The sequence below is a fragment of the Quercus robur genome, chromosome 5 (genome assembly GCF_932294415.1).
Source record: "Quercus robur chromosome 5, dhQueRobu3.1, whole genome shotgun sequence".
NCBI classification, from domain to species: domain Eukaryota; kingdom Viridiplantae; phylum Streptophyta; class Magnoliopsida; order Fagales; family Fagaceae; genus Quercus; species Quercus robur.
Window position 1 is genome coordinate 56,430,328 of NC_065538.1, and position 22,320 is coordinate 56,452,647.

The 22,320-nt window shown below is 37.1% G+C and overlaps 1 protein-coding gene across 3 annotated transcripts; it reads left to right on the forward strand.

The window, feature by feature from the left end:
* The first annotated feature begins 7,578 nt into the window (after positions 1 to 7,578).
* LOC126726400 (uncharacterized) lies at positions 7,579 to 22,097 on the forward strand. Of its 3 annotated transcripts, XM_050431662.1 has the most exons (10): positions 7,581 to 8,029; positions 9,429 to 9,472; positions 9,749 to 9,866; positions 9,963 to 10,089; positions 13,229 to 13,875; positions 14,071 to 14,353; positions 14,456 to 14,735; positions 17,725 to 17,889; positions 20,701 to 21,159; positions 21,498 to 22,097. In XM_050431662.1, exons 1-10 carry the CDS (start codon positions 7,831 to 7,833, stop codon positions 21,777 to 21,779), a joined length of 2,604 nt encoding a protein of 867 aa, XP_050287619.1. In that variant the 5' UTR covers positions 7,581 to 7,830; the 3' UTR covers positions 21,780 to 22,097. The 3 variants fall into 3 exon arrangements, with proteins under 3 accessions (XP_050287617.1, XP_050287618.1, XP_050287619.1); XM_050431660.1 differs by having other exon boundaries at positions 7,579 to 8,029; positions 9,749 to 10,089; XM_050431661.1 differs by having other exon boundaries at positions 7,579 to 8,029; positions 9,749 to 10,089; positions 17,728 to 17,889.
* Positions 22,098 to 22,320: the final 223 nt, after the last annotated feature.

The window sequence follows — 22,320 nt, forward strand, 5'->3', positions numbered from 1 at the left end:
ATGTAATTTTCTAATATATCATCCATCAATTTTTTTTCTCTAATATATTAATATACATTAATAGTTTGGAAAGTGATTTAAAGTTAAACCTACACTTTGTCCATTTGAAATACCAAAAAGTGTTAGTTCAATTAAAAAACTAGGCAATCTCATCATTTGTCATGGGAAACAAAAAATTCTCACCAATATATTTTGTAATTATCAAATTATTAGAAAATATGTTACATTGTTACACATAATGATTGCATGATATGATATAATATTGTGGGGGGTAAAAGACTAATAGGCCAATTTCAATATCTATACTGGGCCAGGGGCCCAGCCCATGGAAAAACCCCTCCTCGGCCATGGGAGAATCCCCCTCAAATGGATATAGTCGAGGGTAAAAGAGGTAACAGACCACCGGTAGCGAGACTACAGATCGTTCCATAGGGCAAGGAAAGCACGAAAGTAGAGAAAGACAATGGATAGAACGGAAGCATCTAAGGGAAGATTGCCTTTATTGCATTCAGTGCTTTGCGCTTGACACAGCCATACCTCTGTGTCCTTACAACCACTCCTAACAACTGGAGGTAGGGGCTGATGGGACAAGTACCTATCAGAGGGACCCCATTCAGGAGGAGAAAAACGACTATAAAAAGGGTGGTAAAGAGAAACAAGGGGAAAGGAGGGGAGGACCCCCAGCACACCAGAAGCACCAAAAAAAGCTCCTCGGATATTGCCGAGGACCGATTTTCTCTGTTAAACTCGGCCTATGGGGAATACCTTGATGGTCGTCATTCACACACCAAAGCCCAGCTCTTTGGCCCACTCTCTACAAATTCATTATATTGGACTTGACTTGAAAAGATGTGACCCTACAATTGGCGCCGTCTGTGGGAAAAGTTTGAGCGTTAGCAAGTGTAATGACCAATCATGGTGGGGTCAAGCTCTTGCCACCAGGAGTCCATCAGAAAGACCGTTGTGGCGATGGTACAAGCTGCACGAAAGCCCCCCCCCCCTTTATTTCCTAAAACACATCGTCGTTATGGTCACTCAGCCTCCACTCAGGCCTATACTTCGAAGCGTTGATTACGTGGGAAGGGTTGTTAAGTGAAACGTGGTCCTAGGGGCTTCTGACGTCAGACATTTGCCCCGAACACCTGACAAGGGGCTAACTCTCGCAGGCCTAGTAGTCAAGTCCGTTGAATCCCCTACGGAGAGAGAAGTTAAAAGCCTAAGCCTAAGTGCTAGACAGAACCAAAGCCTTGCATGGTCCTCAGACTCAAGCCTATGGGGAAACTAGACACCCTGAAAACAAAGCCTAAGTGCTAGACGGAACCAAGGCCTTGCATGGTCCTCGGACTCAAGCCTATAGGGAAACTAGACACCCTGAAAACAAAGCCCAAGTGCTAGACAGAACCAAGACCTTGCATGGTCCTCGGACTCAAGCCAATGGGGAAACTAAACACCCTGAAAACAAAGCCTAAGTGCTAGACAAAATCAAGGCCTTACATGGTCCTCGGACTCAAGCCTATAGGGAAACTAGACACACTCAAAACAAAGCCTAAGTGCTAAACAGAACTAAGGCCTTGCATGGTCCTCAGACTCAAGCCTATGGGGAAACTAGACACCCTGAAAACAAAGCCCAAGTGCTAGACAGAACCAAGGTCTTGCATGGTCCTCGGACTCAAGCCTATGGGGAAACTAGACACACTGAAAACAAAGACCAAGTGCTAGACAGAATCAAGGTCTTGCATGGTCCTCGGACTTAAGCCTATAGGGAAACTAGACACACTCAAAACAAAGCCTAAGTGCTAAACAAAACCAAGGCCTTGCATGGTCCTCAGACTCAAGCCTATGGGGAAACTAGACACACTCAAAACAAAGCCTAAGTGCTAGACAGAACCAAGGCCATGTATGGTCCTCAGACTCAAGCCTATGGGGAAACTAGACACCCTGAAAACAAAGCCCAAGTGCTAGATAGAATCAAGGCCTTGCATGGTTCTCGGACTCAAGCCTATGGGGAAACTAGACACACTTAAAACAAAGCCTAAGTGCTAGACAAAACCAAGACTTTACATGGTCCTCGGACTCAAGCCTATGGGGAAACTAGACACCCTCAAAACAAAGCCTAAGTGCTAGACAGAACCAAGACCTTGCATGGTCCTCGGACTCAAGCCTATGGGGAAACTAGATACACTAAAAACAAAGCCCAAGTGCTAGACAGAACCAAGGCCTTGCACGGTCCTCGGACTCAAGCCTATGGGGAAACTAGACACACTCAAAACAAAGCCTAAGTGCTAAACAGAACCAAGGCCTTGCATGGTCTTCGTACTCAAGCCTATGGGGAAACTAGACACACTCAAAACAAAACCTAAGTGCTAGACAGAACTAAGGCCATGCATGGTCCTCGGAATCAAGCCTATGAGGAAACTAGACACCCTGAAAACAAAGCCCAAGTGCTAGACAAAACCAAGGCCTTACATGGTCCTCAGACTCAAGCTTATGGGGAAACTAGACACCCTGAAAACAAAGCCTAAGTGCTAGACAGAACTAAGGCCTTGCATGGTCCTCGGACTCAAGCCAATGGGGAAACTAGACACCCTGAAAACAAAGCCTAAGTGTTAGACAGAATCAAGACCTTGCATGGTCCTTGGCCCTCCGGCCTTATGGAAACTAACACACAATGGTGCCTTTCTGTGTTTAGACTAGGTACGATCATGCCTTGGACCTCAGACCATATAACTAAAAGAAGTTAAAGCTACGAATATCATCGGAAACGCGGGAAAGAACCCTAATGCCCAGCGACCCCTTCGGACAGTTTATTTCAGATTACACCTCCTTAGGCGGTTACTCCGTCCGCAATACGGAACGTGCTGCTGTTATCCCGGTTAGTCCTGTATAGTTAACTTATTTAAAAATTTGGCACTATTGTGCTCGTCGATTTCGATAAATAACTCTACCGACGAGGGCATCAGATCTAAATACGGTTCAAAAGAAAAAACACTACATCCATTCACAAGATAATTATTGCAGAAGAGAAAGGATACGTAAAATGTGATAAAATCATCTTTTATTAGATAATGAAATAGTACAATACATATAAAGGGGCATCGACAAGCCTACAATCATAAGCTAACTAAAAAAAAAAAATACACAGGGACAATAAATCCTTCAATCTTGCTCTAATAATGACTAGGCAAGTCCGAGTAGCACCAGTGATCGAAGAGAAGAAGCAGAGGCATTTGGGTGGCATCAGTGATGGAAGAGAAGAATAAGCGGAGGCACCTGAGTGGCACTAGTAATGGAAGAAAGGAAGAAGCAGAGGCACCTGAGTGGCACTAGTGATGGAAGAGAGGAAGAAGCAGAGGCACCTGGATGGCACCAATGATGGAAGAGAGAAAGAAGCGGGGATGCCCAATCCCCATACCTGCTCTGGCAGTAATCGAGCAAGTATCGTTATAGCAGCAATCTAGCAAGTATCGGATTTTGGCTGAAGGAAGAAGAGACTCCTTTCTTGTCTTGTCAAGGAGAAAAAAGGCCTTGAGCTTTTGTCTCTTTTGTCCTGACCGGGCCATCTTGAATCTTGGAGATGCCCAAGGCTTCTGAAGAGGGTTCTGTTTCTTCACCCTCACCCTAACCATGATCATTTCACTCCCAAAATCTCAGTCACTCTCACAGTAGGGACTTTGGTAACATTCGAGGAGTTAGAAACCTGAAAAACTCAAGGCTCTGCAAATAATGGGGGACTGCCTCCCACTGCGCATCTTATATACGGAACCAATCTGGATGCAATTATTTCGCCCCAAATCTCCAGGAAGGAATTGCAAACGAGACCAATCTCGCTCGAACTCCAAAGTATTCTTTTAGCTGTTGGACTTAGATCACCTCATGAAAGGGCTCTAATTAAAGCGCGTCTCGTGTACCGAAACGACAGGGACGTGGTTTGGATGAACTAAAATAATGTCTCACAGCCAGGGACGCGCCTTGAGCAAACGAAAAGACTCTGGCATTAATGGAAGGCAAGACTTGGAAAACCGTGACACAGGCTCGATGTCACCAAAACCCTCTTGTCCGTCCGAGGAGCCGAACAACAGGATTTTGAGGGGTTATTGTGGGAGGTAAAAGACTAATAGGCCCATTTCAATATCTATACTGGGCTAGGGGCCCAGCCCATGGAAAAACCCCTTCTCGGCCATGGGAGAATCCCCTTCGGATGGATATAGCCGAGGGTAAAAGAGGTAACAGACCACCGATAGCGAGACTCCAGATCATTCCATAGGGCAGGGAAAGCACGAAAGTAGAGAAAGACAATGGATAGAATAGAAGCGTCTAAGGGAAGGCTGCCTTTATTGCATTTAGTGCCTTACGCCTGACACAACCATACTTCTATGTCCTTACAACCACTTCCAACAATTAGAGGTAGGGGCTGATGGGACAAGTACCTACCCGAGGGATCCCATTCAGGAGGAGAAAAACGTCTATAAAAAGGGTGGTACAGAGAAACAAGGGGAAAGGAAGGGAGGACCCCCAGCACACCAGAAGCACCATAAAAAACTCCTCGGATATTGCCGAGGACCGATTTTCTCTGTTAAACTCGGCCCATGGGGAATACCTTGATGATCGTCATTCACACACCAAAACCCAGCTCTTTGGCCCACTCTCTACAAATTCATTGTATTGGGCTCACTGGTCTAAGGTTTCATGCATTTTGGACTTGGCCTGAAAAGATGTGACCCTACAAATATAATATTACAAAAAATTGATGATATTTTAAAAAAATTATATAATAGAATTATGCGGGAAAAAATCTCTTAGTATCCTAATCTACCACAATTATACCTTCATTAAGAGTTTGATACCCTACTTCATAAGAGATAAAAATTTTCCTCTAAATCAATTTGGAAGAATTTCATTTAATCTATTAAATGGCCATTTATAAAAGTACACATGAATGATTTTATTAATTGCTTATAATGAGTTAGAAAAAGCTTACCTCAAAATCCTTTTGTCATTATTTAAAAAGATTTCATTTTCAACCCGGACATGCTCAATTGTAAAAATGGCTATTTTATGTCTTTAAAATTTCATTATTAGCCACATTTTTTTTTTTTTTTTTTTTTGTCTTTTAAGAAACATAAATTCCTTGAATAACCTAACACCGAAATATTCTTTGAATTAAAAACAAATAAATAATAAAAACTAACTATCTAACTAGCACTAAGATCCACATTTAGGGTTCTAAAAGAGCTGAGCTCAGTATTAAAAGTTCAAGCTTATTTTTTTTTATTTTTTTTCGAACACTAGTTGAGCTCAAGCTCATCACCAAACAAAATTTTATGTTTAAGAGTGACCCATTTTCTTTTCAAGCAAGCTTGAGCTTGCTCATGAGTTACTTGATTAACTTATTTTTTTCCTATATTGTGAAACTTTGATTAAAATACTTTACCTCTTCACAATTCTATGAATTTTTACTACAAATAGACTGTTTGTATCATCAATAAGTTACAAATCATAATTTAATATCATATGAACCTATTCACAAATTTATACAATTCAATTTTAAGTCTACATAAATATATTTTTTAGGCAAGTATATTGTATACATATAAAAATATAATATTATATACAGTTAAAATTGAGCCTTTATGCTCACGAACACATTATTATGCTTGAATTTGGCTTGTTTAATAATCGAGTATGAACTTAAGACTTAAACTTTGCTTATTTTCTAAACAAATGAATATAAACAAGCTCTTTTCCGAGTTGAGTTTGAGCTGTTCATAAACAATTTGGTTCATTTACAGTCATATCCATGTTGCATATCCAATAACCATGTAACTCAATGACATAGTCTAGTATTTCTAACAAAGAGGTACACAATTCAAATTCCTATTCTCCATCTAAAATTCTATAAAAAGAATCCAGATAATGTAAGATCATCATGGAATTTAAGAGTAAACTACTTTTTTTTTTAGAGCCAAAGTTAAGGTTTTTACCAATGTGATATAAAAGAATCATTTTTATTGATTAAATAAATACTGATCTTGCAATAAGCCAACAACAGGCATGCTTGAATATGATTCGTTAAGTTAATTTTAATTGATTCTTAAAATATTTATTGAAATATAAAGGTGTTAATGGAGGTCAAAGATAAGGTACTTGTTCCTTTTTTTAATTTTTAATTTTTTTTTTTGCGATGAATAAAAAGTTATGAAAGGCAAGTAGCCTTCCAATCGAGCATTATCGTAGTAGCATCTTACTCGTTGGATTTGAAAATGCAAGCAGGTAAATTGATGAGTCATATCTATTATCTCAACCTCACGAGGGCATCAGTGGCCATTGAACCCATTAGGATTAGGGCACTATCGGTTATGACATTTTATTTTGTTTTTATTTTTATTTTTTCTTATATAGAATTAGTGGTTATGACTTTAAGGAGGCTTTAAGCCATTAATGGGAGAGAATAAAAAATAAAGAGAGAGAAATAATATTGTTTTTTTTTTTAAAATTCTCTTTGATACAAGATAGAAAATTTACTTTAGTCTAATCTAAGTGTATATGCATGTGAAGTTCCCTTTTGGAGATTTGAATCTGACTCTTACCCTCTCACATTTCATAAACACATATTTGTAGAGTGACCATCACACAAAGGGTATGTGGTAGTAAATAATATTGTTGAGATAAGGATGAGTTAGTTTTTTTAATTAATATATCTCATTTTAATCGGACCAATTATACCATATATTTAGGGATTGCATACACATTACAAGGGATATGCTCCTCAAGGTAATTAATTTGATTCAATTTTTGTTTATCCATAGTTTGTTTGGGGTTTAATTTTACAATTATTTTGTGGATGAAACTATTTTATTTATAAGTTGGTCATAGAAATTGTGTTTGTGCCAAATGATTATCATCTATTTGTGAGAGATTGTTACATTTTCATCATAAATAATTAAGATAGTTTATTTAAAATTAAACGGTACTAATAAAAGATCAAATGACTTATTATATTAATTATTAGGAAAGTTTACTAAAAACAAATGAAACCTCCATTACTTAAAATCTGTAAGACGTGAAGGTTCACGTCTCCTCTCTCCCGTTTCTTAAAAAAAAAAAAAAAAAATCTCCTCCCTCCCGTAATAACTATTGAATTTATTACAAAAGAAAGAGATTTTAAAATTTTCAAAATAGTGACATATTATTAAATGTTATCTTATCATGGTTTACCTTTTGTAAAACACTATTATTTAAATTCTAAATTTATATTCTAACCAAAAGTAATATATACAGATATATATTCTAATATATAAATTTGAACTAGTAAAAAAGTATAAGTAATTTTTTGTTATTAATAAAATTTCGCTTACCTTTTTCTAAAAAAAAAAGAAAGTAATTTTTGTATTATTATGAAATCATTAATAAACAAAAAGGTTAAATACATAATGGCAAACAGCATAACAGTTTTTGAAAAAAAAAATCCCCAAATAAAAAACAAATAAAAAAACTGCGCAGAGAGAGAGAGAGAGAGAGAAAAAGCAAGAGAGAGAGAGAGAGAGAGTATAATAATTAACATAGAGCGAGAGAGAGAGAGAAAGGGTTTTCGGTGCAAAGCGTGCAAGAGACAGAAGGATATAAGAGAGAGAGAGAGAGAGAGAGAGAGAAGTTTGGATATAACCTTGTCTTTGTTATTTATAGACCTTCTTTCTTTCTTTCCAGCCAGTGTTGTTTGTTGTTTCTCTTCTCTCGCGCGGCGAAACGAAACCCCCAAACAGCGAGTGAAAAAGAGGAAAAACCCTATCGCATCATCGGCTTTGTCAGATCTGCGAGAGACTTCCAGAGAGGATGAGTGTTCGAGGCGGAAGTGGCGGCGGCGGTGGGAAGGGCAATAATGGGATTTCCACAATCCCGGCGTCGTCAAGAAAGATGGTTCAGAGCTTGAAGGAGATAGTGAACAATCTCTGTACCGAGCAAGAGATCTATTTCACGCTTAAAGAATGTAACATGGACCCTGACGAGGCCGTTAATCGTCTTCTCTCTCAAGGTCCATGGCTGTGGCTTCTTTCAAATCTACATCTACATCTCTATCTTTTATTGCTTTCTTTACATTATACTACTTTATTATCATTTTTTTTTTCTAGGGCACAGTTGTGTGTTCTTGATTTCACTGACCCATACTGTTGTATATCACTATCACTGTGTACCACTCCAGATTATTGCTTTTTTGCGCTTTAGAATTAACCGCTATGTATCTCTGTTTGCCCTAATTATTGTTTTACTTTTACCAAAGTAAATATGTTACTATGTTTTTTTTTTTTAAATTTTTTATTTATTTATCTGGGTTCACGTGAAAGTGACGGACGGCCACTTAAGATAGTTGTGGCAAAAGTTGTGGTTTTGTATGTTAAGATGGGTCCCGATAACGAGCGCCAAAGTGTATTAGTTAAGGTTGAGTTTTTTTATTTTAATTGACCATCTTTTAAGTTAAAGGGTATTTTACAGTATGCTACTTTCTTTTTTAGGGCACAGTTTTATTCTTTGATAAACTGCTGTGTCACTTAAGATAGTTGTGGCAAAAGTTGTGGCCTTTGTATGTTAAGATGGGCCCCGAGTGCCGAAGTGTATTGGTTAGGGTTGAGTTTTTTTTTTTTTAAATTTCAATTGGCCATCTTTTAAGTAAAAGGGTATTTTACATTATGCTATTTTGTTGTCTAGGTCACAGTTTTATTCTTTGAGAAAATGCTGTCACTATCAGTGAGGGCAACTCCAGATTATTGCTTTTTTGCTTTAGAATTAAGCGCTCCTCTCTATTTGCCCTAAGTAATAGAATGTTATCTATTAGTAAGCTTATGGCTTTTCTATAGTCTATTAATCCTTGCCCTAAGTATTCCTAACCATGTAAGTATGTTACTATGATTTTTATCTGCTTTACTTTCGAATTGCTTGATAAATTAGTTTTTTTCACTCCTAATGAACATTAAAGAAACATATTTCAGTTAGGGTAAAAAACTCAGGTAGTGTATTAGGTGTAGTACTTTAGGTTGTGTACTGAGTTTAGTTGTTCTTGGACAAAAAACACTGTTTGTGTTGTATTCGTCAATACAACCATGTGGTTGAATATGATTGGGGAACCTAATGTACCGTATCTAAGTTTTACCCTTTTGAGTTAAATTTAAACTGTTCTTGAATTCGATTTCCATCGTGCATTTTTTTTGGCATTAAGATTTGACTTTGTAGTTTGTACAGTTCCCGTTACAAAGAAGGATGCCTTTGCTGTCATTCCCATTAGGCTTCATCTCCAACCATTTTGAATTTCTGATATTGGATTTGTAGTGTCTTGTTCCGTTTAATGGGGACTGGGGAGGTTTTGGGGTTTCTTTTCACTTACATATTGTTACTGATAATCGTATTAGTTTCTTATGTTAAGTTTATTAATTGTGTAGATCCCTTTCATGAGGTGAAAAGCAAGCGAGAAAAGAAAAAAGAGGTGCGTTCATGGGATCTTATATTTTAAAATCTGTAACGTCCTTTTTGTTATGCTTCTAATTTGTGATACTGATTTTTTTGTGCACAGTAATGTTGTGGTTGTGTTACTTGAACACCTTTAATTTAAGGCTTGCTTAATGTGCACATTTTTTCATGCATGGATTAGGAGGTTGCTTGGGCTGATTATGGCACTTCTACTATTTCCTTTAGTTTTCACCATTGTGGTTAGCGTGGTTCTTGTCAGTCTTCTTTACTAATCTTTCTCTTATTGCTTCAGAGCAAGGACATACCAGATTCCAGATCTCGTGGTGCTAATAACACTTCAAATCGTGGTGGTAGGGGTGGTGCAGACCGCTATGTTGGACGTGGTGGTTCAAGCCAATTTAGCTCTACTGGTATGTGGATGTCACTGAGCAACCTCCAGGATCTATTTTGTTTGAAATCACTGTGCAACCATGTTAAACATGCACTTATTTTTCATTTTTTGTCAGACCCCGGTGGTTTATATGGTAAACCTGCATATAAGAAGGAAAATGGGACACATGCTTTTTCAGCCTCTTCATCTTCGTCATTCAGCATGTCTGGGAATCACACGAGTCGACGACCTACCTCATACAGGTTCTTCCTATTAAAAACCTTAAGTTGATATCTCTTTTGGTTTGAAAATTGAGAAGTAGCAATGCAATTAATTGCTATGAGTTGCGATGCTCAGTTTTTTTTTTTTTGGGGGGGAAGGGGTTAAGATTTTCATTAAAAAAAATGAAAAGGGCTTTTTTCCTGGTATGTGGGATCTATACCAGATAAATGCAAACCCCCCCCCCCCCCCTCCCACAAAAATAAAAAGGAAGAGAGAGTGAATTGGTAAGATCTAAAGTTATAAAGGTTATTTACAGTCTCCCCACTTATTTTTACTTACAACACCAATTAATCATGTTTTTATTACCTTTAAAAAAAAAAAAAACTTTGTACGACCGTCCAATACAAGAAATTCCTTTGTAGGAACTTTCACCTTCCATTGTGATTTTCAACCAGTCAACTCCTATGCTTCATTGTAAAGCTTTATACTAAGATTTTACCTCAATTTTTTTGATTCTTTGAAAATGGTCAAATCATTCTATTCAAGTCCATCTCATTAATCTTTATTGAATATAACATATGGAGAAAATTGTCAACAGATCAAGCTCTTAATCGTGTAAGGGTAACAGGGAGATTATTATGAAGTTAATTATCGGTCATTGTGGCTTCTTTCTTTTGCCACAATATTAAACAATTGAAGGAATAATAGTTTCAATGGTTTATCTCCACGCTTATGCTATTGTCTCTAACATAGGATTCGACATAGGTTGAAAACCGAAGCCCTGAGTTAATGCGTTTCCATAAACTAACTATGTGGAAGTTGCATGTCTTTGCAAATCAACATCGACTCCATCTCTCCCCTTATTTTTGTCCTCACAGCCTCTAAAGAATATCACTCTCCATGACCTATCGCTAAAATCCATTAGAACTTGTTTAGACTCCAAGCTTTTGAACTCCCAATCCACATAATTGCGGGGGGAACAAACCTTCTCCAAGCTTATCAAATAAACCTCTGTAGGTCATGTATGCTACCCCACAAGAAATCTCTTTGTAATTTCTCATGCCTCTTAGTAGCCCTTGCACGCTAAAGATTGACATTGAATTGGGTGGGGAAAATAGACAACATATGTATAATCAAAGTAATTCCACCCCTTTTCACTAAATACATTTTCTTTCACTGTGCCATTCTCTTTAGCATTTTCTCAAGAATTACATCACAAGAATATCCATATCTGTAGAGAACCCAATAGACAAATGTAACTGACTGACAGAGCCCATCTTATACCAAGTCAACTTAGTTAGTGCTTCTATATTTTCTAATCTCTTATGTGTATTAGCCCACTCTTACTCAAGTTCACTTTTAAGTTTCAACCTGGAATTTGCCTTGGATCAAAGTAATAGCACTGCAAAGAAAAAATCCCTTGCGAGTCAACCCCACAAGAAATCAAGGTATCATCAGCAAACAAAAGATAAGAAATCAGCAGTACCCCATTATTGGCGTTCTCTATTTGGAAGCCTGACACCAACCCTCACTTGACTGCTGTTAATAATCATTAGACCTCAATACCTTTCTCATCAAAACAAACATAATGGGGATAAAGGGTCCTTTTGTTCTAACCATTTAGCCCTGTTGAAATATTCAATTTGGATTCCTATTAACAAGAACAGGAAATCTTACCCGTGGAATACAATGTCAAATGCAAAACTGCGATCTCTAGTTTACATTATCATAGGTCTTATACAGGTGAAGCTTACACACCATGGATTTCCTGATTTTAGTATACTTCCATTGGCAATAAGAATTTAATCAGGCATTTTTCTTCCTGAAATAATTGCATTTTGTTAATTTGAATGTATTTTCTACAGTACCTTCTTCAATTTATTTGCCAAAGCCTTGGCTACCAGCTTGTAAGACACACCAACCAAGCTAATATGCCTATAGTCCTTTTCATCTGATGCTCTTGATTTCTTTGTGATGATAAAAATAAATGAAAGCATTAAAAAACTAGTATAATGAAGAGAGTGAAACATCTTCATAAAATCCTTTTCCTAATTTTAATAGACTATTAACATGCTTAATATTTCATTCCCTTTTTATTTTGTTTGGTTTCGTCATCAGTTCGTGTGAAGTTTGTGTGTTTTTTCGGGTGGCTTCCCTTTACCATCTTTTTAATGGATTTAGTTTTTTAGAAAGCATATTAGCGCTTTCTAAGGTTGTTGATTAGTTTATGAAGGTGTGCTTATCATTATTAGCCATATTAATTTGTTTCTATCTTTTACTGATGACATGCTTGTTGATTACAGCCGCAGAATATTTTTCTATGAGATATTTGCTCATAGTTTTAATGGGAAACATGGTGCATTCCTTCCCAAGTCTTGGAAGTTTGAGTTTGGTTCCCTTGTCTGCTGGATCTAATTTTTTAAGGTGGCAATCAACAACAAAGTTGAAATGGTTGATAATCCTATAGAAAGAAAGATAGTATTTACAAGTTTTGAGTTTCCTAAGCTGTGGAGAACTTGAATTAATTGTGGAATTGTCTGTTGTGAGAGCTTAGTTTGCTAATAATAATGTCTATTTGCAACAATTGTCTAATGTGTTGCGGGAAAAGGATGTAGACTGTAGAATCTATTTCCTTTTTTAAAATTGTGGGAGAACCTATAAACATTGCTGGTATAGTGCTGTTTGCTAGTTGTTGGAGTTGATTTAGTGTGTGTTTGGATGAACTTATTTTGTTTATTGTGTAAAAGTATACTTTTACCTTGGGAAAGATCATGCTTTCAAAAGCTCTCCTAGTGTACAAGGGTGTCCCCTTTTTTTGATATCAATAAAGCTTTTTACTTATCAAAAAACAAAGATTATGCTTTCAAAAGCTGTACATTTCCTTTTAGGATAAAAATTAGCTCAACCAAACAGGCCTTCAATGAATATCTAAAAGTAGATTTTATGAAAATCACTAACAGATAGAGTGACTAATGGAACTCTCTTGCTTCTCTGGATGTCTAATTACTTGTCCAGCCTTATGAAACATGGTGGAGGTCAAATTGAGTTTGTCACATTTTTGGAATATTTGTATACCCTGGATGTTATAGATTGCATCCAAGGGGATTCTTTGTTCTCCAAATAAGTTTGTCTGCGATGTGGAGTTCATTGTTTCTCATTTAAGTTAAAAATTTGTTGCAGTGATTCTGTGGCCCCAGAAATTAAATTGCCAATAGTGGGCACAAGTGATGGGATATCATCATCAACACAGCCTTCTGGATTTCAATCTACCTGGTTGGGGGGCCCAGGTCATGTATCAATGGCTGACATTGTTAAGATGGGTAAGCCACATGGCAAGGCTTCTGCTGTTCCAAGCCCCCCTCTCCAGAGTGCTAACCATCAAAATGTTTTGGCTTCTTCTGCCGCCACACATCATAATTTGCATTCCTTGCAAGATCATGCTTCCATGGTGTCAGACATTAATACTGAGCCAGGAGTTTTCACAAGCCAGCAACTTCCTCCAAATGATGAATGGCCTGCAATTGAGCCACCTACTTCAAGTCTACCCTCTGTTGTAGAGGCGCCTTCAGACACTGAGCCATATGCAGATCCATCTCACTTACCCTTGGATAGAGTTAATCGTCATACAAAGTACCAGTTAGATGAGCTTCAGGTAGCAGAGGATTTGCCTATTGAGATGCTTAATGCGAACCGTGTTGGATCTACTTCTGTGTCCAGTAGAAATGGGCAAGAGGACAATTCTGGAGGTCCATCTGTCCTTGATAATAGCTTTTATAATGAAATGAATTCCTACCAGCCTCACAAGCATGTTTTGGAGCATAATGAAGGTGACTACAATGATTTCCATATTGCTTTTGTTTACACTTCATCTTTCCTTACCATTTTTCATTGATATACTCACATACACACATATATTTCTTAAATAGATTTTCCCTACATTATTGAAAGTGACCATTATATATATAATTGAGTTTTTCCAACACATCAGCTTATTACATTTTTTCTCTTTTTTTTTTAATCAGCTGAAGATGGTATTTCATCAGTCACTGCAAACTTGCAGCAACTAGATTTACAAAAGCAAGATCGGGAAGCACCACTTGAAGAGGATAACCCTCCTGTAATAATTCCAAATCACCTCCAACTCCATACTCCAGATTGCTTGAACTTGAGCTTTGGGAGTTTTGGATCTGGCACTGGTGCTGCTTTTTCAGGATCTGGGTCATTTGCAACTAGGCCCTTGACAAGCGACTTGGAGGAGACATCTTCAGCAGCAGATGTTTCATCAATTGGGCACTCAGACTCTCGGTATGCCCTGTTTATTGTAGCATTACTGTCTTGCTCAGTTGTCTATAATTGTCTTTACCAAAAAAAAAATTATATATATGTATATATATATGTATCGTGCAGGAATCCTGAATATTATGGGGACGAGCATCTCAACACCACCTCAGATGGAAATGTAGTTCATAGAACTGGTGGGGGCACCGTGAATTATGATTCTCCTTCAGTTTCACAACCAGAGGCATTGAAACAGGAAACCACTGAAGTTGCTCAGGGGAATCAATATGCATTCCCTTCATCTGCAGCTGATTTTACATATGAAAATACCCAACAATTCAATAATGCATTTACTCATCCACAGACTAGCTCACCAATGCAGAGTCTTGCCGCTCTCTCAAGTGTAATGGTAATATAATAAAACCCTCAGTTTTACCTTGGATATGTGGAAAATTATGGTTTCATGTGTACTTTATGATTGGCATAAGTTAAATTTTGATATTGCAGAACATGAGTTGATATTAAAGAAACTATTGAAATGTCTATAATTTCTTTTTTGATAAATAAAATTTCAATAATTTCTCAATAAAAAACTTCTATTTTTTGTTGGTTAATTTATAAGATTCAATTTCAAGACAATTTTCATCCTTTCAAATATGTTGTTGAGGAAACAGTGCAATATGATATTACAAAAAATTATAAAAATCTGGGGAAAGATTGAGAAAATTAAAGAAAATATAAAATGTTTGAATTATGGAAGCAGATTTAGGACACTCCAAAATTTTCAAATGTTAGGAAGATATGGATGTAAGGAGGATGAGTTTGTAGGACAAATTGCTTAGCAATACATCTGTGATAATATTTGTGAAAATAAACCCAAGGCGTGTGATAAATAACCGAGTATTTCTGATGGGATTACAGTTCATATTACAATTTTTGAGTACAAACTTTTCTTGACTGAAATGTGAGGAAAAACTAATGACTTTAGAACGTTTTGTTCAAGTTGCTGAGCTAAAAAGGTATACTGGGCACATTCTTCTACAGTGTTTGAAAGCAAATGAATAGTGACACATGTTACATGAGTCCTATATTATTTTGTATGTGTGTGAGTTCACATGCTTCCTGTTAAGTGAATTCAACGACAAGAAGCAACAAATAATTTTTTCATAAGATTCAAATACAATTATTGGGCTGAAAAACCCCCTTTTCTTGGAGATTCTAGGTGGGCAACAGACATGTGGACATGACCACAACTTGGCTGGTTTATACATGTGAACATTTCCTAGATGGAATCAATTATGAAGTTTTGGCCTTATGGCCTTCTCATTGTTGACCTCATTTCGATGGTCTTTGGCATGGGGTCACTCAAGAAATACCATGCTAATCATTCAAAGTGAATTAATCTCATTTCGGAGTTAGCCTTTTATTGTCAACAATGATAAGCTTGGTGGCTTGACAGGGATTGGCTTTAGTTGTGACAGGGAGTCACTTGGTCTCTAAGGACTGTAGTAAATAGCTCTTGTAACTGTGCACCTTCAATCAGGTGCTAGCAAGTGCTTTCTTCTGGCTATGATTTATGCAACCCTACTGCATTAAGCAAATGCATAAAGTGTGGCGTTATTTGACTTGTGGTGAAGGCAATGATGATAGTCATTAACATCACTACTGAGAATTGTGAAGTGCTAAATATTTATTTTAATAAAAAATGCTAATTAATTTTTAGAAAAAGAAAAAATAGGTGAGTATTTGCCAAAATTAATTAAGTGGGGAGTAAAAGGGTTTGCATTGGTTATGAGAATCCAGCAATGGAAAAATGGAATTAGGCAATGTTTAGTAAGGGCAAGGCTCTGGAAATCTATCCAACGATGTTGGAGAAACTTTAATAGATACATTCAGTTCTCTGTCGGGGAAGGTATGTGGGCTTGGTTTTGGCATGATTTATGGTGTGGATTCTTGCCTTAAAAGATGTTATTATGGAGGATTTATTTCGGATTGCAGTAGACAAGAATGCTTCCGTAGCATCTTGCTTGAGAGATAGGCGAAATTGGAATCCTCAATTCAGCTGGTCAATCCAAGATTGGGAGTTGGAATCTGTGGAGATCGTCTTTGATAGCATTCTACCCACTATACATGGAGAAGATAAATATTTTGGAGACCTTTAAAGCAGGAAATTTTGAAGTTCACTCATACTAGGATGCATTTTGGGGTTCTAGAGGTATTATTTTTCTTTGGAGGACTATTTGGAGTGTCACGGTGCTATGAAAGGTTGCCTCCTTCACATGGACAGCAGCATTGGGCAAACTTTTAATGGTAGATAATCTTCAGAAAGAAATTTTTTGATTGTTGATTGGTGTGGTGCACAAGAATAGTGAGGAATCAATTGAACATCTTTTTCTTCGCTGTTCAGTGGTGAGAGATATGGTCATTTGTGCACAAGGATAGTGATTCAAATGTTAAGTTGTTGGAAAGGGAGCTTTCATTGGCATAGATGTTTGAAAATTTGATGTGCTGGGAGGGGGGCTTGAGAAACAATCATTCTGTCAATGTATGGGGGCCATTCCTCATTTATTTTATTTTTTTGAATTTGGAGAGAGATGAATCTTTGTACTTTTGATGGGATTGGGCGTTTTTTCTATGGAGCTAAAGTTGTATCTTTTACGATCCATGTTTGATTGGTTGGCACTTGGCTGCCTTAAGTGGCCATTCTTTTTCTACGTTAGAGAATTTTCTAGATTTATGTAAATTTAGTTGAAGTTTTGTTGCATCCTTAGTACACTTCCTCTGTACATGGGGATCACTTCTGTTTAATTTTCACTAAAACATTATTACTTATTAAAAATACAATGTTTGAAAATTTGGGGTGCTGTTCCTTTATGTGTGTTGTGTACAATCTGGTGTGAGAAGAATAGAAAAACATTGCTGTTGCCATGTTATCAAGCAATCCATGATAGGAAGTTTGTATATTTGGTTAACTAATCTAGTCAGCCTTTGCTCATGTGCTTATTCAGAATTTTATACAAACTTGAGCAAGCGAGTGGTTGATACATATATAATGTACTATTATTTTCCTTTCCAAATAAAATTATTTTTTTGCTTCCAAAGGTGGAAAAAAGAGAACAGGAAAGAAAAAATAGATATTTTTTATATGGCTATATCAGGAAAATATACTGAGGGGAATAGAAGGGACATGCAATGAAGCCTATCCTTTGTCATTATTTAACTCAAGCTTTAGCATTGTTGTGTATGTATGATCTTGATATTCTCATGCTCTTGCTGTGCTTTCTTTGGTTGCTTTGTTTTCCTTTGTTTGCATGTATATGATGCATTAATCTTAGGCGAGCTTGAAATTGATGCCGTTAAATGTTTCAGCTCACTAGTCACTATATATATTGTTTCAGCAGCAGGCATATACAAATTCGTTGCCCAGCAGTTTGTTGGCTTCATCTGTTCAGACTGCAAGGGAGGATTTTGCATATTCACCCTTTCCTGTGACACAATCAATGCCCACAAAATACAGCAATGTGGCTTCTTCTATTAGTGGTCCCACCATGTCTATGCCAGAGGTGCTTCTCTACTCTAGCTTATTGAATAAGTTTTTAAAGTCATGCTGCTTTATGGTCAAAGAAACAGATTTTACAACTTGGATTAGGTCTTCTTTGTTTCTTATCTTTGTTTTCCCCCATATTAGGATTCTCTCCATTTGTTTTTGAAATGGAGATGGACCATTTCACAAAAGAGTTAAATTTTATTAATCTAAAGGGGTACGCATTTTGGTTCCTGATTTGTGCCCCCATGGTACATCTCCAATGTACTCGGGTTGGCTTTATTTTTAATAATATTTTACGTTATCTATCATAAAAAAAGGGGTACATGTGCCATGTACCATGTCATTTAAAATATTGCCTTACCAAATAAAGAATGATGGCTGATTTTAAATGTCATCACAACGTGTACACCTTTTGATTCATGACAGATTAATAAATTTTCACCATGTAATGGACCCTCTCCATTTCAAAAACAAATGGAGAGGATCTTTATCCCTAAATATGTAACCTATTAAGATTACTGGAGGTAGAAAATGACATACAGATAAAATGTTAAAAAAAAAAATGGTAACCACAGATGTGGGGGGTCTTTTTAACCTATATGACCTTACCATCCACCTTGTTACAAGGGGAGGAGGTGCTGTTTGAGCTAGACTGCTAGAGCTCATTGGTGCATACGTACACATTGCTAAAACATCCTTGTTGATCAACAACTACATTTTGAAGTTAACTAGGCCAAATCTTTACATAACTATATGGACTTAGCTACACTTCACTTGGCCATCTAGAAAGAATCAGTTTTGTGTTATATGAAGGCTTTATTTTTCTGTCTGTGAGCATAGGTTGACTTCCTTTTTGATTTCATTTTTCCCAGATGTTGCATTAAACTAACCGAATGCCTTTTATTGGTGCACTGTTGGTCTTTGCTACACATGGTTGAACAGTAATTAATTTCCTCAATTTCACTTCATTAGAAGTTTTATTTAGCTTCCCAAGGGAAAATTGTTTCTGAGACTAAATATTCTCTTCCTAGTAATCTCCCAATGATTTCAACCTTTTTGGACCATGTGGTTTCTTTCAGCTTTGTAAAGAGGCCTGAAATTTAACTTTAGTTTGGTAGATAGTTATAATTCATGCACCACTATAGGAGCTTTTCCCCTCAATTTACTCTTATTCCCTAAATTGAGGGGGGCTCTCAATCCTCCATATTATCATGTAAGATTAATCCTGAAAATAAAATTGATCTGATTTAAGTATCTCTTTGCCTTCATATTTTTGTCTCCCCTCTTTTTAACATTCTTAAAAAAAAAAACAAAGAATTACTTTTAGGTTTGCCTTGACTTAGTCTTGCTTTTCCTAAAACCTTTTGTTTATACAGTGAACTTGTTCAATGGGTGTAGAAAATTGACATGTAAAGATTGAAAAATTTAAGTTACAATCTAAAATGAAAATCTAGAAAATGATGTTTTTTCAAGCTTTCAGGTCAAAGAAGTCACTTATTTTGCAACATTCATCTTCACCATCTGCCATGAACTTCTCTGTTTCCCTAAGTTTTTTCTTTATTTATGTACAAGAAAAGATAGTAGATTATCATCCTGTTCTATGAATAGCATTGTTGTGAATACAACTTGTAACAAAGTCTGGTACATCCTCAAGCCATACTGCTACATTATTGAAGTACTGAGCATGTCTGGCCAGTGCACGGGTTCATTATTTTCCTGCCTATGGTTGAAAGTCCTCCGCCTCAAGCACTTTGCCTCCCTTTGCATTGTCAATCACATACCCTATCTTGGATAAGCACTTGCCTTCGTCTTTTAATGCAGCTAGCATTGTCATTTAGTCTCCCTTGAACACCCCTTTGTTACACCCATCTCCCTAAGCTTTAAAAGAATAGGAATAAAACATTGAAGCTTCCTTAGCCAAGCACATATTCATTGTATTGTGCTGGAGTAGGATAAAAGTGCTTCACTCTATGGACAAATCAAAGCTACAGCGCAATGTCCTTGAAATTTTGATTTAGTATGCGTTTGGATACCGCTTATTTTGCTGAAAACTGAAGACAATAAAAATTTTTTTTTTTGGTTACTGTTCATTAATGAAAATACTGTGCATTTGCCTTGATGCACTGTTCATGGGACATGAACAGTGCACCAGGCGCTGGACTTTTTTTTAAAAAAAAAAAAAAAGGCCAAAAACACAGATGCCAAATCCAAACAAACACTTAAAGTTCAGTTTTGGTGATGATGCAACTAGACAAGGTAAAGCTACAGTGCAATATCCTTGCAATTTTGATTTAAAGTGCAGTTTTGGTGATGATGCAACTAGAGACAGCAGTTGGTTGCTTCCTTTAACTCTCAGGACAAGTGTCATTCTCTTGCTCTGATCAAGTTCTTATTGCTGAGATGAAGTTAATAATTCAAGCACTCAAGCTGTATTAGAACCTTTCTGCACCGACAATTATAAAGGAATAACCTTGCCCCCCCTGCTCTCCATGTTGTAGCCTTGTGGGTGAAGGGGGGAATAGAACTGGCCACCAGCTGTCTTGTGTTAGGCCTGGTGCCCCTGCACTTCTGGCTTTGGATCTACGCTTCACATACATAATGCATAAGTATTTTGTTAGTAATTAAATAGAAAAAATAGAAAAAATATTTTTACCTTGTGAGTTTGCATGTTTCAAGTAGCTAAAACTCGTCCAAGAAAGTAATTGCTTTTAAGAGTGAAAAAATTCATAGACAATTAACTGCGTGTGTTAAGAAGACATAGTAGTTTAATAAATTCAGGAAGTGCTGGGGATACAGTTCTTCTGACCATTATCTTGTTTGTGTGCAGGCTTTGAGAGCAGGTAGTATTTCTACACCTCAGCCTACTCAGACGCTGCCTGGTGCCGGCGTTGCTACAGGACCTGCTCTTCCTCAACACCTTGCTGTTCACCCTTATTCCCAACCTACTCTTCCTTTGGGACATTTTGCCAACATGATCAGCTATCCATTCTTGCCTCAGAGCTACACGTATATGCCCTCTGCTTACCAGCAGGGATTTGCTGGTAACAACACATACCATCAGTCTCTGGCAGCAATGCTACCACAATACAAAAATAGTGTTTCTGTCAGCAGTTTGCCTCAATCTGCAGCTATTCCCTCTGGATATGCCTTTGGGAGTTCAACCAGCATTCCTGGGGGAAACTTTCCTCTGAATCCACCTACTGCACCTACAGGCACAACGGTTGGCTATGATGATGTTTTAAGTTCTCAATATAAGGACAGTAATCATTTGATCTCACTTCAGCAGGTATTTTCACTACATGGCTTTGGAAACATAATAAATATTACATATTTACCTTCTATTCCTTTTATTTACATGCTGTTTCTCTGATGTGAAAATGGAATATTCCATGATCAGAACATGTCAATAAAAATTAACTAGAAAAAGGCTTCCATTTCATTATTCAAGTCAGTGAAAATGACTGGTTTCAAAGGCATGATAGATGGTGTAGAGAAAAATATCATGTGCATGCTGTTGTAAAATGCCACCAAATTGATAAGTAACAGATTTCAGTTGTTTCTTTCTCTATGTTGTGTTGGTTCTTCTGAAACTAAGTTAGTCCTCCTTTTTCCATTGGTATTCAGAATGATAATTCAGCGATGTGGGTTCATGGGCCTGGTTCCCGAACAGTTTCTGCTCTTCCAAGCACATATTACAGCTTCCAGGGGCAGAATCAGCAGCCGAGTGGGTATCGGCAAGGTCAGCAGCCATCACAGCATTTCAGTTACCCGAATTACTATCATTCCCAAACTGGTGGTTTGTCAATGGAACATCAGCAACAAAACCCGAGGGATGCAGCATCCCTTGGTGCCTCTCAAGGCCAACCACCAAAGCAGTCTCAACAGATATGGCAAAACAGCTACTAATCTGAGTCTCAAGTCCAGTCAAGTCAAGTCACCTCCTGGTTTTTCAGGGTCTTGTAGTGAGTGTGAAAGTGGCCAATCATAGGCATTCTGCGGGTCTAATAATCTGATGATTCTTCTTCATTAATTGGTCTGAAGAGACCTTGACTGGCTACTGCCCTGTGCCACGAGGTTGTATTTTACCTTCTTTTTTTTCTTCTTCAATGTCTGGTTTTGTTTAACGTAGGAACACGTGTGCTAATTTGATTTAGTGAACTACTTCGTTTCATTTTAACTGTTTTTCTTCTTTTCATAGTAGTGGAAAGTTTCTGTTCGGTTCAATGGTCGTCTTGGTCTATTTGTTTAAGTTTATAAGCTGGCTTTTAATTTTTTAATTTTTAAATTTATTTTAAAAGTTAGTTTATGTACGGCTTTTTAATTTTTATGATTTATCATCCAAAACTCATGGCTCTCACAAATGATGCAGTGTTTGGCTTAGTTTTGGATGTTTGTTTTCATCACGACATCACTCAAAAACTCAAAATTTTGAGTTTGGATGATAGAA

Bases quoted from the DNA above. Each gene is read 5' to 3' on its own strand.
- LOC126726400 (XM_050431660.1), top strand. From the start codon at position 7,831: ATGAGTGTTCGAGGCGGAAGTGGCGGCGGCGGTGGGAAGGGCAATAAT. The intron at 8,030-9,428 runs GTCCATGGCTGT...TTAATTGTGTAG, and splicing joins TAATCGTCTTCTCTCTCAAG to ATCCCTTTCATGAGGTGAAA. The intron at 10,090-13,228 runs GTTCTTCCTATT...AATTTGTTGCAG, and splicing joins CGACGACCTACCTCATACAG to TGATTCTGTGGCCCCAGAAA.